Here is a 15,322-nt window from a genome sequence, read left to right as displayed (position 1 = left end):
TACACCTGATAGCGAACTTTACTCATAGTATGTCGACGCGTTAGCGCAGAGGTCACAGTACTGGATGTTGCCCTGGCGTTAGGGGGTTCAATCTCCGCGCACGAGAGACATTTGTATTGGCCATATAGATGTTTGTCATGATCTGGGTGTTTGTGCTTGTGTATTGTGTATGTTTCCGAGCCCCCGAACATAAGAGAAAAAGCATCCTTGTTAGGTCTACCCATCACTAAAAATTGTAAAATAAAATAATTTTTAACAAAAAAAAAACCGACTTCAAAAAGGAAACTAAAAAGTGAAAAATAAATTTACGTAGTAGAAAGTAATTCGTATTTTTGTTTAGTTAATCAGAAATGATTAAATAAATATTTTATAATTTTGAAGTTGGTTAAAGTTAAGTTAAGTTGTTAAAGTTAGGTTAAGTTGATAAAAAGTGTCTATCTAATTTAAAAAATCTAATATGGAAAATAAAACGGCGTAAGTAAATGAATTTAATTATATATGTAAAACAATATGCTCGTGTTGTGCTTTATATCTTGTCGCACATTAGATAATTGTAATTCTATCACGCATTGTTTTTTTTTTTTTTTAATTTTTAAAATTTTTTGAATTTTTGAATTTTTTTTTTTGATTATTGATTTTACTTTTATTCTATTTAATTTTATTTTTACTTATTGATTTTATTAATATAATTTTGTTTTGTTTTTTATTCTGAATGTTGTCTTGTCTTGTTGTACTAACCCAATATGGACTTATACTTTGGTCTGAAATAAAGTATTATTATTATTATTATTATTTAGAATAAGAAGCAACAGGGCGCAAATACGTTTTTTGTGTCATTATATGGCACACTTCACTCGACTTTTCGCATTTCCCGCTCTTCGTATACCGAAATTATATAATTATAATAGGGAAACGCCATGGTATACAAAAAATAGGCACCCGGTTTTATTTATTTTTTATTTATCGTCTTTCTCGTCGATAATATTGAAGACGAGAAGTTTCTCTTCCTAAAACGACAAAATTCGACAAAATTACGATGTCATGTTAGCTTCCGTAGAGATAAATATCACAGATCACTAAAATTTAATGATTATCTCTTCTATTGACGTAACGAGAAGAGTATCGCGTGCACGCATGTTAGCTACTGTAGACATAGAGAGATAATACGAGAAAAGGGGTAGACAAAATTTTGTCGTGGCGCGCATGCTAGGCCTGCAGGTAGGAACTAAGTTCCTTCGGATAGTACGAGTATAATAGAAGCAACACAATTTGAATTGAATTTTATATATATTTTCTAGTTCTTCATTTTTTTAATTTTGTTGATTGGTTTTTAATTAAGTACATAAAAGTATTTAACAAATTTAGTATTTTAGAAAATAACAAATACCGTAAAATAAAATAAATCAAACAAAATAATAATAATAATATTATAAATAATGTACGTGCTTCTTCCTTCCAGCGGTAGAGGTAGAAGATCCAGGTGTGGTAGTGTTTTCCTACCCGCGGTACTGCCGCTATCGGGCGCTGTTAGCCAGGCTGGATGGCATCCAGGCCGACTGGTTGAGGGATTCCCTGGTCGCCGCCCTGGGGGGTTACGCTGCACCGACTAAGAACACTAGGATTTTATATTGTAAGGTAGGCCGATAATATTTCAACCTATAATCGGCAACATTTCGGAATTTGTCAAGAAACGTGCATTTTTTCTTATCCTTTCTTATTTTATTTATTATACGGCAAAAACTTGCTGTTTTAAATTTGTCCAAAGTTTTATGGTACCGATCCGTATTTCATCCGGCGACTTTCGATCTTACGATAAGTACTGTTCATATTACCAATGTTCATATTACTCACACTAATTCCAGTTTCCTCTCATCGTATTTTTATTTTATTATTTATTGTACGGCACAAACATATTACAAGAACTTAAAGATAATAACAGATTGTGTAGCACAAAGGGCGGATTTATGGCTAATTAGCCATTTCTTCCAAACAACCCCTCAACTTTGTTATCTGAAATAAAAACCTTACCATAATAGAGTTTTTATTAGTCCACAACTAACTCCAGGACACCTTCGAGTATCCTGAGCTGGAGGGCCACGAGTTCGTCTGCAACCACCTGGCTCCGAAGCTGAAGGGCCGGCCGCGCGGACGCAGACGAAGAGCGGCGCGGTCGCGCGACCGATCGCCTGACCAGTCGCCCGACCAGTCGCCCGACTCGCAATCTAGCGACAGCGACAGAAACTCGCCCGAGACTAAGGTAATAAATACCATTGGTTTAGCTCGAAGTGGCAGTGGGCTGGTTGCCTGTGTCGTGGGACCGATGGCTGATGGAGCAGACGTGTCCTGGAGTGGCGACCGCGTTTGGCAAACGCAGTGTGGAACGTCCTCCGACCCGCTGGACAAACGATCTACTTAAGACTACCAGTGTAGGCTGGGTGAGGATTGCGGAAAACCAGGATGTCTGACGCGAACATAGGGAGGTATATGCCCAGCAGTGAACTGCAATAGGCTGAACAGACTGACAGTTTGATTCATACCACAGCTGTGCCTAGGAAACGTCTTACTGCTGGACATAGAACAAGGGTCGACGCTTAATCCTCCGTGGGTCGGCGCTATTAGTTCGTCCCTAAGATCTAATATGATGAAAAGATGTACTTCTAGGACTGCGTTTTCTAAAAAAACTTCTAAGACTTAATGTCATCCATAAATATTTGTTTCATTAAAAATTGTTTGCTTCTAAGATTTATTAATTCCTAAAACATAACTCTGAAGCTAAATGTATCCGTTAGAAATTTCCTAGATCCAAACATACACAAAATCATTTAGTACTAAGATTTAATTGACCTTAAATTATTTATTTTAGACGGGGTAAAAACTAAGTTCACAGGAAACTGACACTGAACTTGTCTAAATTAATATCTTTCAGGCTCCCAGAAGAATATCACTCCGCAATGGAGCAGAGAAGCAGAGCGAGGGAGAAGAGGAGATCGAGAAGAAACCAGAAGAGATAGCCAAAGACGAAGCGTTCTTGCAACAGCTGAAGGAATTCCTTAAAAGTCAGAACGACAACCTTAAAATATCACACACTGTTAAAAATGGTGAGTGACGGAAATAATTTTAGTATTTAGAATTAAAAAAATACTGTAGATCCAGTTTAGATGGATTAATTAATTCAGCCAATAACATCTCATTCTTTTCTCTCCCTATGGCGTATTATCTCTCTATGTCCAACTGCTGGCTTTGAAATACACAGGCCGAAGACGAGCAGCAGCGTCTTCGGTGCGACAAAGCCAGCCCTGCGGTCACCAACCCGCCTGCCCAGCGTGGTGACTATGGGCAAAACACATGGCTTCACTTTATTTTTGGCGTAGAGGCCTATGTCCAGCAGTGGACTGCTTAGGCTCTAGTGATGATGATGATAGTGATGATCTCTCTATGTGGTTTAAGTCTTACATAACTAATAGGACTCAAAAGGTTGTTTTCAATGGTTTTGAGTCACAGTTTATTTTTTATTTTTTTATAACATGTGATGTTCCTCAGGGCTCGATAATGAATCCCCTACTGTTCTTATTATTTGTTAAAGATATCAAAGACTGTTTTGAATTCTGAAATATCTTACTGTATGCAGACGACTTAAAGATTTACTATACTATAAACGTTGTATGTAACGTAAGTTGCCGTGTGGTTACGGCAGTAAGAATATAACCACCTCCTCTCTTCCCGTGGGTGTTGTAAGAGGCGCTTCAGCCTGTAATATCCCACTACTGGGCCTACAGGCCTCTTTCCCATGTAGGAGAAGGATCAGAGCTTATTCCACCACGCTACTCCAATGCGGGTTGGCGGATATATTCCCTACTATGAGTAACGATCGCTATCAGGTGTATATGATAACAACCGGGATCGACGGCTTAACGTGCTCTCCGAGGCACGGTGGGGAGACCCACAAGGACTGCACAAACGCCCAGACCACGGCAAACACCTGTATGGCCAATACAAATGTTTGTCATGTGTGGGGATCGAACCCGCAACCGCCAGCGCAACAGGTACAATCCATGGCTGTGACCGTTATGCCAACGCGGCGTCGAAGTAAGAGGCGACTAAGGGATAAAACAGTTTCACTACCACCTTGGAACTTAAAAAGCCGACCGATGGCGGGATAATCAACCTACCCTGGCTTTGAAATACACAGGCCGAAGAGGGGCAACAGCGTCTTCGGTGAAACAAAGCCAGCCCTGCGGTCACTAACTCGCCTGCCCAGCGTGGTGACTATGGACGAAACATGAGTTCACTTAATTTTTGGCGCAAACTTGTGGAGGCCTATGTCCAGCCGTGGAATGCGATAGGCTAAAGTGATGATGATGATGATGATGATGATGATGTGTGGCAAAACAGGAAAAAAGCCAACTTAAAAATTTAGAGCAGCCCGACTGGGTCTACAGGCTACGCTAATCGCTCAACGATACGCGATCAGGTGGTCCGTACGCTTGTTTGCTCCTCTAGTAACAATATGTCCCCTTGGCCCGCAGTGTCCCTGCGCTCGCTGTACGCGTGGGTGGTGGCGCGCGGCGGGCTGGCGGCCACCCGCGACGCGATGTGGCGGCGGCGCTACGGGCACCGCGCCGCGCGCCTGCGCAGGCTGTACCAGAGGTGAGCACTGGCGCACGCACACACGCACACACGCACACACACTGTGGCGGCGGCGCTACGGGCACCGCGCCGCGCGCCTGCGCAGGCTGTACCAGAGGTGAGCACTGGCGCACGCACACACGCACACACACTGTGGCGGCGGCGCTACGGGCACCGCGCCGCGCGCCTGCGCAGGCTGTACCAGAGGTGAGCACTGGCGCACGCACACACGCACACACGCACACACACTGTGGCGGCGGCGCTACGGGCACCGCGCCGCGCGCCTGCGCAGGCTGTACCAGAGGTGAGCACTGGCGCACGCACACACGCACACACACTGTGGCGGCGGCGCTACGGGCACCGCGCCGCGCGCCTGCGCAGGCTGTACCAGAGGTGAGCACTGGCGCACGCACACACGCACACACGCACACACACTGTGGCGGCGGCGCTACGGGCACCGCGCCGCGCGCCTGCGCAGGCTGTACCAGAGGTGAGCACTGGCGCACGCACACACGCACACACACTGTGGCGGCGGCGCTACGGGCACCGCGCCGCGCGCCTGCGCAGGCTGTACCAGAGGTGAGCACTGGCGCACGCACACACGCACACACGCACACACACTGTGGCGGCGGCGCTACGGGCACCGCGCCGCGCGCCTGCGCAGGCTGTACCAGAGGTGAGCACTGGCGCACGCACACACGCACACACGCACACACACTGTGGCGGCGGCGCTACGGGCACCGCGCCGCGCGCCTGCGCAGGCTGTACCAGAGGTGAGCACTGGCGCACGCACACACGCACACACGCACACACACTGTGGCGGCGGCGCTACGGGCACCGCGCCGCGCGCCTGCGCAGGCTGTACCAGAGGTGAGCACTGGCGCACGCACACACGCACACACACTGTGGCGGCGGCGCTACGGGCACCGCGCCGCGCGCCTGCGCAGGCTGTACCAGAGGTGAGCACTGGCGCACGCACACACGCACACACGCACACACACTGTGGCGGCGGCGCTACGGGCACCGCGCCGCGCGCCTGCGCAGGCTGTACCAGAGGTGAGCACTGGCGCACGCACACACGCACACACACTGTGGCGGCGGCGCTACGGGCACCGCGCCGCGCGCCTGCGCAGGCTGTACCAGAGGTGAGCACTGGCGCACGCACACACGCACACACGCACACACACTGTGGCGGCGGCGCTACGGGCACCGCGCCGCGCGCCTGCGCAGGCTGTACCAGAGGTGAGCACTGGCGCACGCACACACGCACACACACTGTGGCGGCGGCGCTACGGGCACCGCGCCGCGCGCCTGCGCAGGCTGTACCAGAGGTGAGCACTGGCGCACGCACACACGCACACACGCACACACACTGTGGCGGCGGCGCTACGGGCACCGCGCCGCGCGCCTGCGCAGGCTGTACCAGAGGTGAGCACTGGCGCACGCACACACGCACACACGCACACACGCACACACACTGTGGCGGCGGCGCTACGGGCACCGCGCCGCGCGCCTGCGCAGGCTGTACCAGAGGTGAGCACTGGCGCACGCACACACGCACACACGCACACACACTGTGGCGGCGGCGCTACGGGCACCGCGCCGCGCGCCTGCGCAGGCTGTACCAGAGGTGAGCACTGGCGCACGCACACACGCACACACGCACACACACTGTGGCGGCGGCGCTACGGGCACCGCGCCGCGCGCCTGCGCAGGCTGTACCAGAGGTGAGCACTGGCGCACGCACACACGCACACACGCACACACACTGTGGCGGCGGCGCTACGGGCACCGCGCCGCGCGCCTGCGCAGGCTGTACCAGAGGTGAGCACTGGCGCACGCACACACGCACACACACTGTGGCGGCGGCGCTACGGGCACCGCGCCGCGCGCCTGCGCAGGCTGTACCAGAGGTGAGCACTGGCGCACGCACACACGCACACACGCACACACACTGTGGCGGCGGCGCTACGGGCACCGCGCCGCGCGCCTGCGCAGGCTGTACCAGAGGTGAGCACTGGCGCACGCACACACGCACACACGCACACACACTGTGGCGGCGGCGCTACGGGCACCGCGCCGCGCGCCTGCGCAGGCTGTACCAGAGGTGAGCACTGGCGCACGCACACACGCACACACACTGTGGCGGCGGCGCTACGGGCACCGCGCCGCGCGCCTGCGCAGGCTGTACCAGAGGTGAGCACTGGCGCACGCACACACGCACACACGCACACACACTGTGGCGGCGGCGCTACGGGCACCGCGCCGCGCGCCTGCGCAGGCTGTACCAGAGGTGAGCACTGGCGCACGCACACACGCACACACGCACACACACTGTGGCGGCGGCGCTACGGGCACCGCGCCGCGCGCCTGCGCAGGCTGTACCAGAGGTGAGCACTGGCGCACGCACACACGCACACACGCACACACACTGTGGCGGCGGCGCTACGGGCACCGCGCCGCGCGCCTGCGCAGGCTGTACCAGAGGTGAGCACTGGCGCACGCACACACGCACACACGCACACACACTGTGGCGGCGGCGCTACGGGCACCGCGCCGCGCGCCTGCGCAGGCTGTACCAGAGGTGAGCACTGGCGCACGCACACACGCACACACGCACACACACTGTGGCGGCGGCGCTACGGGCACCGCGCCGCGCGCCTGCGCAGGCTGTACCAGAGGTGAGCACTGGCGCACGCACACACGCACACACGCACACACACTGTGGCGGCGGCGCTACGGGCACCGCGCCGCGCGCCTGCGCAGGCTGTACCAGAGGTGAGCACTGGCGCACGCACACACGCACACACGCACACACACTGTGGCGGCGGCGCTACGGGCACCGCGCCGCGCGCCTGCGCAGGCTGTACCAGAGGTGAGCACTGGCGCACGCACACACGCACACACGCACACACACTGTGGCGGCGGCGCTACGGGCACCGCGCCGCGCGCCTGCGCAGGCTGTACCAGAGGTGAGCACTGGCGCACGCACACACGCACACACGCACACACACTGTGGCGGCGGCGCTACGGGCACCGCGCCGCGCGCCTGCGCAGGCTGTACCAGAGGTGAGCACTGGCGCACGCACACACGCACACACGCACACACACTGTGGCGGCGGCGCTACGGGCACCGCGCCGCGCGCCTGCGCAGGCTGTACCAGAGGTGAGCACTGGCGCACGCACACACGCACACACGCACACACACTGTGGCGGCGGCGCTACGGGCACCGCGCCGCGCGCCTGCGCAGGCTGTACCAGAGGTGAGCACTGGCGCACGCACGCACGCACACACGCACACACACTGTGGCGGCGGCGCTACGGGCACCGCGCCGCGCGCCTGCGCAGGCTGTACCAGAGGTGAGCACTGGCGCACGCACACACGCACACACGCACACACACTGTGGCGGCGGCGCTACGGGCACCGCGCCGCGCGCCTGCGCAGGCTGTACCAGAGGTGAGCACTGGCGCACGCACACACGCACACACACTGTGGCGGCGGCGCTACGGGCACCGCGCCGCGCGCCTGCGCAGGCTGTACCAGAGGTGAGCACTGGCGCACGCACACACGCACACACGCACACACACTGTGGCGGCGGCGCTACGGGCACCGCGCCGCGCGCCTGCGCAGGCTGTACCAGAGGTGAGCACTGGCGCACGCACACACGCACACACACTGTGGCGGCGGCGCTACGGGCACCGCGCCGCGCGCCTGCGCAGGCTGTACCAGAGGTGAGCACTGGCGCACGCACACACGCACACACGCACACACACTGTGGCGGCGGCGCTACGGGCACCGCGCCGCGCGCCTGCGCAGGCTGTACCAGAGGTGAGCACTGGCGCACGCACACACGCACACACACTGTGGCGGCGGCGCTACGGGCACCGCGCCGCGCGCCTGCGCAGGCTGTACCAGAGGTGAGCACTGGCGCACGCACACACGCACACACGCACACACACTGTGGCGGCGGCGCTACGGGCACCGCGCCGCGCGCCTGCGCAGGCTGTACCAGAGGTGAGCACTGGCGCACGCACACACGCACACACGCACACACACTGTGGCGGCGGCGCTACGGGCACCGCGCCGCGCGCCTGCGCAGGCTGTACCAGAGGTGAGCACTGGCGCACGCACACACGCACACACGCACACACACTGTGGCGGCGGCGCTACGGGCACCGCGCCGCGCGCCTGCGCAGGCTGTACCAGAGGTGAGCACTGGCGCACGCACACACGCACACACGCACACACACTGTGGCGGCGGCGCTACGGGCACCGCGCCGCGCGCCTGCGCAGGCTGTACCAGAGGTGAGCACTGGCGCACGCACACACGCACACACGCACACACACTGTGGCGGCGGCGCTACGGGCACCGCGCCGCGCGCCTGCGCAGGCTGTACCAGAGGTGAGCACTGGCGCACGCACACACGCACACACGCACACACACTGTGGCGGCGGCGCTACGGGCACCGCGCCGCGCGCCTGCGCAGGCTGTACCAGAGGTGAGCACTGGCGCACGCACACACGCACACACGCACACACACTGTGGCGGCGGCGCTACGGGCACCGCGCCGCGCGCCTGCGCAGGCTGTACCAGAGGTGAGCACTGGCGCACGCACACACGCACACACGCACACACACTGTGGCGGCGGCGCTACGGGCACCGCGCCGCGCGCCTGCGCAGGCTGTACCAGAGGTGAGCACTGGCGCACGCACACAACGCACACACACTGTGGCGGCGGCGCTACGGGCACCGCGCCGCGCGCCTGCGCAGGCTGTACCAGAGGTGAGCACTGGCGCACGCACACACGCACACACGCACACACACTGTGGCGGCGGCGCTACGGGCACCGCGCCGCGCGCCTGCGCAGGCTGTACCAGAGGTGAGCACTGGCGCACGCACACACGCACACACGCACACACACTGTGGCGGCGGCGCTACGGGCACCGCGCCGCGCGCCTGCGCAGGCTGTACCAGAGGTGAGCACTGGCGCACGCACACACGCACACACGCACACACACTGTGGCGGCGGCGCTACGGGCACCGCGCCGCGCGCCTGCGCAGGCTGTACCAGAGGTGAGCACTGGCGCACGCACACACGCACACACGCACACACACTGTGGCGGCGGCGCTACGGGCACCGCGCCGCGCGCCTGCGCAGGCTGTACCAGAGGTGAGCACTGGCGCACGCACACACGCATACACGCACACACACTGTGGCGGCGGCGCTACGGGCACCGCGCCGCGCGCCTGCGCAGGCTGTACCAGAGGTGAGCACTGGCGCACGCACACACGCACACACACTGTGGCGGCGGCGCTACGGGCACCGCGCCGCGCGCCTGCGCAGGCTGTACCAGAGGTGAGCACTGGCGCACGCACACACGCACACACACTGTGGCGGCGGCGCTACGGGCACCGCGCCGCGCGCCTGCGCAGGCTGTACCAGAGGTGAGCACTGGCGCACGCACACACGCACACACGCACACACACTGTGGCGGCGGCGCTACGGGCACCGCGCCGCGCGCCTGCGCAGGCTGTACCAGAGGTGAGCACTGGCGCACGCACACACGCACACACACTGTGGCGGCGGCGCTACGGGCACCGCGCCGCGCGCCTGCGCAGGCTGTACCAGAGGTGAGCACTGGCGCACGCACACACGCACACACGCACACACACTGTGGCGGCGGCGCTACGGGCACCGCGCCGCGCGCCTGCGCAGGCTGTACCAGAGGTGAGCACTGGCGCACGCACACACGCACACACGCACACACACTGTGGCGGCGGCGCTACGGGCACCGCGCCGCGCGCCTGCGCAGGCTGTACCAGAGGTGAGCACTGGCGCACGCACACACGCACACACACTGTGGCGGCGGCGCTACGGGCACCGCGCCGCGCGCCTGCGCAGGCTGTACCAGAGGTGAGCACTGGCGCACGCACACACGCACACACGCACACACACTGTGGCGGCGGCGCTACGGGCACCGCGCCGCGCGCCTGCGCAGGCTGTACCAGAGGTGAGCACTGGCGCACGCACACACGCACACACGCACACACACTGTGGCGGCGGCGCTACGGGCACCGCGCCGCGCGCCTGCGCAGGCTGTACCAGAGGTGAGCACTGGCGCACGCACACACGCACACACACTGTGGCGGCGGCGCTACGGGCACCGCGCCGCGCGCCTGCGCAGGCTGTACCAGAGGTGAGCACTGGCGCACGCACACACGCACACACGCACACACACTGTGGCGGCGGCGCTACGGGCACCGCGCCGCGCGCCTGCGCAGGCTGTACCAGAGGTGAGCACTGGCGCACGCACACACGCACACACGCACACACACTGTGGCGGCGGCGCTACGGGCACCGCGCCGCGCGCCTGCGCAGGCTGTACCAGAGGTGAGCACTGGCGCACGCACACACGCACACACGCACACACACTGTGGCGGCGGCGCTACGGGCACCGCGCCGCGCGCCTGCGCAGGCTGTACCAGAGGTGAGCACTGGCGCACGCACACACGCACACACGCACACACACTGTGGCGGCGGCGCTACGGGCACCGCGCCGCGCGCCTGCGCAGGCTGTACCAGAGGTGAGCACTGGCGCACGCACACACGCACACACGCACACACACTGTGGCGGCGGCGCTACGGGCACCGCGCCGCGCGCCTGCGCAGGCTGTACCAGAGGTGAGCACTGGCGCACGCACACACGCACACACGCACACACACTGTGGCGGCGGCGCTACGGGCACCGCGCCGCGCGCCTGCGCAGGCTGTACCAGAGGTGAGCACTGGCGCACGCACACACGCACACACGCACACACACTGTGGCGGCGGCGCTACGGGCACCGCGCCGCGCGCCTGCGCAGGCTGTACCAGAGGTGAGCACTGGCGCACGCACACACGCACACACGCACACACACTGTGGCGGCGGCGCTACGGGCACCGCGCCGCGCGCCTGCGCAGGCTGTACCAGAGGTGAGCACTGGCGCACGCACACACGCACACACGCACACACACTGTGGCGGCGGCGCTACGGGCACCGCGCCGCGCGCCTGCGCAGGCTGTACCAGAGGTGAGCACTGGCGCACGCACACACGCACACACACTGTGGCGGCGGCGCTACGGGCACCGCGCCGCGCGCCTGCGCAGGCTGGACCAGAGGTGAGCACGGGCGCACGCACACACGCACACACGCACACACACTGTGGCGGCGGCGCTACGGGCACCGCGCCGCGCGCCTGCGCAGGCTGTACCAGAGGTGAGCACTGGCGCACGCACACACGCACACACGCACACACACTGTGGCGGCGGCGCTACGGGCACCGCGCCGCGCGCCTGCGCAGGCTGTACCAGAGGTGAGCACTGGCGCACGCACACACGCACACACGCACACACACTGTGGCGGCGGCGCTACGGGCACCGCGCCGCGCGCCTGCGCAGGCTGTACCAGAGGTGAGCACTGGCGCACGCACATACGCACACACACTGTGGCGGCGGCGCTACGGGCACCGCGCCGCGCGCCTGCGCAGGCTGTACCAGAGGTGAGCACTGGCGCACGCACACACGCACACACGCACACACACTGTGGCGGCGGCGCTACGGGCACCGCGCCGCGCGCCTGCGCAGGCTGTACCAGAGGTGAGCACTGGCGCACGCACACACGCACACACGCACACACACTGTGGCGGCGGCGCTACGGGCACCGCGCCGCGCGCCTGCGCAGGCTGTACCAGAGGTGAGCACTGGCGCACGCACACACGCACACACGCACACACACTGTGGCGGCGGCGCTACGGGCACCGCGCCGCGCGCCTGCGCAGGCTGTACCAGAGGTGAGCACTGGCGCACGCACACACGCACACACGCACACACACTGTGGCGGCGGCGCTACGGGCACCGCGCCGCGCGCCTGCGCAGGCTGTACCAGAGGTGAGCACTGGCGCACGCACACACGCACACACGCACACACACTGTGGCGGCGGCGCTACGGGCACCGCGCCGCGCGCCTGCGCAGGCTGTACCAGAGGTGAGCACTGGCGCACGCACACACGCACACACACTGTGGCGGCGGCGCTACGGGCACCGCGCCGCGCGCCCGCGCAGGCTGTACCAGAGGTGAGCACTGGCGCACGCACACACGCACACACGCACACACACTGTGGCGGCGGCGCTACGGGCACCGCGCCGCGCGCCTGCGCAGGCTGTACCAGAGGTGAGCACTGGCGCACGCACACACGCACACACGCACACACACTGTGGCGGCGGCGCTACGGGCACCGCGCCGCGCGCCTGCGCAGGCTGTACCAGAGGTGAGCACTGGCGCACGCACACACGCACACACACTGTGGCGGCGGCGCTACGGGCACCGCGCCGCGCGCCTGCGCAGGCTGTACCAGAGGTGAGCACTGGCGCACGCACACACGCACACACACTGTGGCGGCGGCGCTACGGGCACCGCGCCGCGCGCCTGCGCAGGCTGTACCAGAGGTGAGCACTGGCGCACGCACACACGCACACACACTGTGGCGGCGGCGCTACGGGCACCGCGCCGCGCGCCTGCGCAGGCTGTACCAGAGGTGAGCACTGGCGCACGCACACACGCACACACGCACACACACTGTGGCGGCGGCGCTACGGGCACCGCGCCGCGCGCCTGCGCAGGCTGTACCAGAGGTGAGCACTGGCGCACGCACACACGCACACACGCACACACACTGTGGCGGCGGCGCTACGGGCACCGCGCCGCGCGCCTGCGCAGGCTGTACCAGAGGTGAGCACTGGCGCACGCACACACGCACACACACTGTGGCGGCGGCGCTACGGGCACCGCGCCGCGCGCCTGCGCAGGCTGTACCAGAGGTGAGCACTGGCGCACGCACACACGCACACACGCACACACACTGTGGCGGCGGCGCTACGGGCACCGCGCCGCGCGCCTGCGCAGGCTGTACCAGAGGTGAGCACTGGCGCACGCACACACGCACACACGCACACACACTGTGGCGGCGGCGCTACGGGCACCGCGCCGCGCGCCTGCGCAGGCTGTACCAGAGGTGAGCACTGGCGCACGCACACACGCACACACACTGTGGCGGCGGCGCTACGGGCACCGCGCCGCGCGCCTGCGCAGGCTGTACCAGAGGTGAGCACTGGCGCACGCACACACGCACACACGCACACATACTGTGGCGGCGGCGCTACGGGCACCGCGCCGCGCGCCTGCGCAGGCTGTACCAGAGGTGAGCACTGGCGCACGCACACACGCACACACACTGTGGCGGCGGCGCTACGGGCACCGCGCCGCGCGCCTGCGCAGGCTGTACCAGAGGTGAGCACTGGCGCACGCACACACGCACACACGCACACACACTGTGGCGGCGGCGCTACGGGCACCGCGCCGCGCGCCTGCGCAGGCTGTACCAGAGGTGAGCACTGGCGCACGCACACACGCACACACGCACACACACTGTGGCGGCGGCGCTACGGGCACCGCGCCGCGCGCCTGCGCAGGCTGTACCAGAGGTGAGCACTGGCGCACGCACACACGCACACACGCACACACACTGTGGCGGCGGCGCTACGGGCACCGCGCCGCGCGCCTGCGCAGGCTGTACCAGAGGTGAGCACTGGCGCACGCACACACGCACACACGCACACACACTGTGGCGGCGGCGCTACGGGCACCGCGCCGCGCGCCTGCGCAGGCTGTACCAGAGGTGAGCACTGGCGCACGCACACACGCACACACGCACACACACTGTGGCGGCGGCGCTACGGGCACCGCGCCGCGCGCCTGCGCAGGCTGTACCAGAGGTGAGCACTGGCGCACGCACACACGCACACACGCACACACACTGTGGCGGCGGCGCTACGGGCACCGCGCCGCGCGCCTGCGCAGGCTGTACCAGAGGTGAGCACTGGCGCACGCACACACGCACACACACTGTGGCGGCGGCGCTACGGGCACCGCGCCGCGCGCCTGCGCAGGCTGTACCAGAGGTGAGCACTGGCGCACGCACACACGCACACACGCACACACACTGTGGCGGCGGCGCTACGGGCACCGCGCCGCGCGCCTGCGCAGGCTGTACCAGAGGTGAGCACTGGCGCACGCACACACGCACACACGCACACACACTGTGGCGGCGGCGCTACGGGCACCGCGCCGCGCGCCTGCGCAGGCTGTACCAGAGGTGAGCACTGGCGCACGCACACACGCACACACGCACACACACTGTGGCGGCGGCGCTACGGGCACCGCGCCGCGCGCCTGCGCAGGCTGTACCAGAGGTGAGCACTGGCGCACGCACACACGCACACACACTGTGGCGGCGGCGCTACGGGCACCGCGCCGCGCGCCTGCGCAGGCTGTACCAGAGGTGAGCACTGGCGCACGCACACACGCACACACGCACACACACTGTGGCGGCGGCGCTACGGGCACCGCGCCGCGCGCCTGCGCAGGCTGTACCAGAGGTGAGCACTGGCGCACGCACACACGCACACACGCACACACACTGTGGCGGCGGCGCTACGGGCACCGCGCCGCGCGCCTGCGCAGGCTGTACCAGAGGTGAGCACTGGCGCACGCACACACGCACACACGCACACACACTGTGGCGGCGGCGCTACGGGCACCGCGCCGCGCGCCTGCGCAGGCTGTACCAGAGGTGAGCACTGGCGCACGCACACACGC

The 15,322-nt window shown here is 62.8% G+C and overlaps 1 protein-coding gene across 1 annotated transcript in view; it reads left to right on the top strand.

Moving 5' to 3' along the window:
- Window positions 1-15,322, top strand: part of LOC123667265 — an 84,171-nt gene that overhangs the window by 61,631 nt on the left and 7,218 nt on the right. The window contains exons 5-8 of the mRNA XM_045601223.1: window positions 1,460-1,635; window positions 2,066-2,257; window positions 2,927-3,098; window positions 4,527-4,647. Of these exons, the coding sequence (XP_045457179.1) occupies window positions 1,460-1,635; window positions 2,066-2,257; window positions 2,927-3,098; window positions 4,527-4,647 (661 nt within the window). The remainder of the gene's footprint in view (window positions 1-1,459; window positions 1,636-2,065; window positions 2,258-2,926; window positions 3,099-4,526; window positions 4,648-15,322) is intronic.

The sequence above is a fragment of the Melitaea cinxia genome, chromosome 27 (genome assembly GCF_905220565.1).
Source record: "Melitaea cinxia chromosome 27, ilMelCinx1.1, whole genome shotgun sequence".
NCBI classification, from domain to species: domain Eukaryota; kingdom Metazoa; phylum Arthropoda; class Insecta; order Lepidoptera; family Nymphalidae; genus Melitaea; species Melitaea cinxia.
Note: the sequence above shows the minus strand (reverse complement) of the source record. Positions and strands in the feature narration are given on the sequence as shown.